Genomic DNA, 1,904 nt, shown 5'->3' with positions numbered 1-1,904 from the left:
CTGTCCACTCCCAGGCTGAACAGTGAACCTTGGAGGTAACTTCACCACTGAGCTAAAAGGGTGTCTGGGGGCCATACTCTCGGGGTTTCTCTAGTCTCCTTTAGGCCAGTATAGATTTTTGGTTTTGACTCTTCACCAGTTTCTGTCATTAACTTGAGCACCTTTACAATATTTTGCCCATCTCATGAAGGAGCATTTATGATTCATTTACCATTAATTCTCAACTCAATAAAGAGGCCTAAATAGTGAAGAAAAATGGGCAATCATACCTCTACGAGTTCCGCTCAGATTAATTTAGTGAACGGGTAGGCAAATGATCTATACCCCCTCAGACAGTAAGAGATAAATGTAAAAAACAGATCTGGGTAAGCAACGCACACTAACACCCAACTGAAGTTTTACAATTTATACTACAAAAGTTTATAGGTATAGGGAAGCGATGAAAGGTTGAAAAAATCTGAAATGTGTTCAGGCCAATTGCAATATTGCCCGTTTATCATAGGGATTGAGTTATACATCATCACACATCTTTCCAGGTCAAGGACTTTTGACAGAATATTAGGAACCGGTAAGCCCATGAAGCTAAAGAATTAAAAAGGAAAATACTGCCACCCATTTGCTTTGCCAATAAAAGTCAGTAAAACTTCTGCTGAACACACAGCTCTGTGTCTAACTAGGTCACACTGGGTTTCACTTCACAGGTGTTTCATTTAGTGTGCCAGCTGCCAGCATACCCCCAAACATACGCAACTAAGCACAATTGCCCAGTGCTGACAGCTCCCGTACCTTTTCTTGGGTCATCAGAGTTAGCCTTTGCTCTCATCACCACAGGCAAAAATCAGAAAAATACTTTGTCTTACTCAGGAAAAGAGAGCACAGCCCGCAGGAAGCAATTCAAGATCATGCTAACAGTTCTTTGGGTTGTTCACATATGTAAGCAAAAAGCAGAAAACTTGGTGCAGCCTTTAACCATTCACTCTAAAAACTGCTTTCCTTTCCTAGAGAGCAAGCTGCTCAGCCCCACAGTCACACCCCCGAGAGAAGAAGTTGCACTCACCAAATAGTGAAAGGACCCCACAGGTCGTCCAGATAACGAGAGACATGCCCACGCTGCCCGTGTTCTGGAGCACGCCCTTAGGGGAAATGAAGATTCCTGCGCCAATGATGGTACCAATGATGATGGAGGTTCCCCTCAGTAAAGTGATTTTCTTCTTCAGCATCACTTTTTCCTGCCCAGGTGACTCTTTGCTGCCCAAGGCAGGCAGCCTTCCGTTAGCATTTCCCTGCAGGTAACCTCCATTGGAGATTGTGGACACAACAGGCTTCCTGACCATGGTAGTGGCACACAGGAGAAAAACAAAACAGGAAGAAAAATACTTTCAACTTTGGTGTCTCTTGGTGTGACTGATCGATCTCTTCCTTTTTGCCTTCGGATTATCTGTCTCAGTGCTATCGTGTTCACAGGTGAAAACGCAGAGGTGTATTTTATCCTTCACAGCTATCTAATTACGCCTCAGAAACACCTGTGCATTCATGGTGCTCTCGGTACCTTCACCTCCTTCTACTATCACTGCTGCTGTAGCAGCTGCTGCTGCCCTATCATTAGAAACCAGCTCAGCTTCCTCATGGGCTTGTATTTAAGCTCCTGCCTGTCACACCAACTTACTCCAGCTAAATGATGATGCAAATTCTCCAGGTTTGCATCAGCCACAGGAGAAGGCTCCAGCATTACTCAGCTCTTTTTTTTTTTTTTTTTCTTCTTTCAAACAGTAGCCGCGTGTTGCTTAACTGACTTAAGCTTTTCAGAGAACAAAGCACACACTTAAAAGGGATTTTAAGCAATCCAGAAGTGGTAAATTCGGAACAGACCTTCCCAGAGATTTCAAGCAACTTCTAGTAAGGAA

General features: G+C 43.7%; 1 protein-coding gene across 1 annotated transcript in view; it reads right to left on the bottom strand.

Annotated features, from left to right (window-relative positions):
- The window catches only part of SLC7A11 (solute carrier family 7 member 11), a 90,652-nt gene extending 88,982 nt beyond the window's left edge, over positions 1-1,670 (bottom strand). The window contains exon 1 of the mRNA XM_004385491.2: positions 1,058-1,670. Coding sequence (XP_004385548.1) covers positions 1,058-1,334 — 277 coding nt within the window. The 5' untranslated portion in view covers positions 1,335-1,670. The remainder of the gene's footprint in view (positions 1-1,057) is intronic.
- Positions 1,671-1,904: the final 234 nt, after the last annotated feature.

Source organism: Trichechus manatus, unplaced genomic scaffold, assembly GCF_000243295.1.
Source record: "Trichechus manatus latirostris isolate Lorelei unplaced genomic scaffold, TriManLat1.0 scaffold00139, whole genome shotgun sequence".
In the NCBI taxonomy this organism is placed as follows: Eukaryota; Metazoa; Chordata; class Mammalia; order Sirenia; family Trichechidae; genus Trichechus; species Trichechus manatus.
The sequence above is the reverse complement of the archived record's forward strand: the minus strand, read 5'-3'. Positions and strand labels throughout refer to the sequence as shown.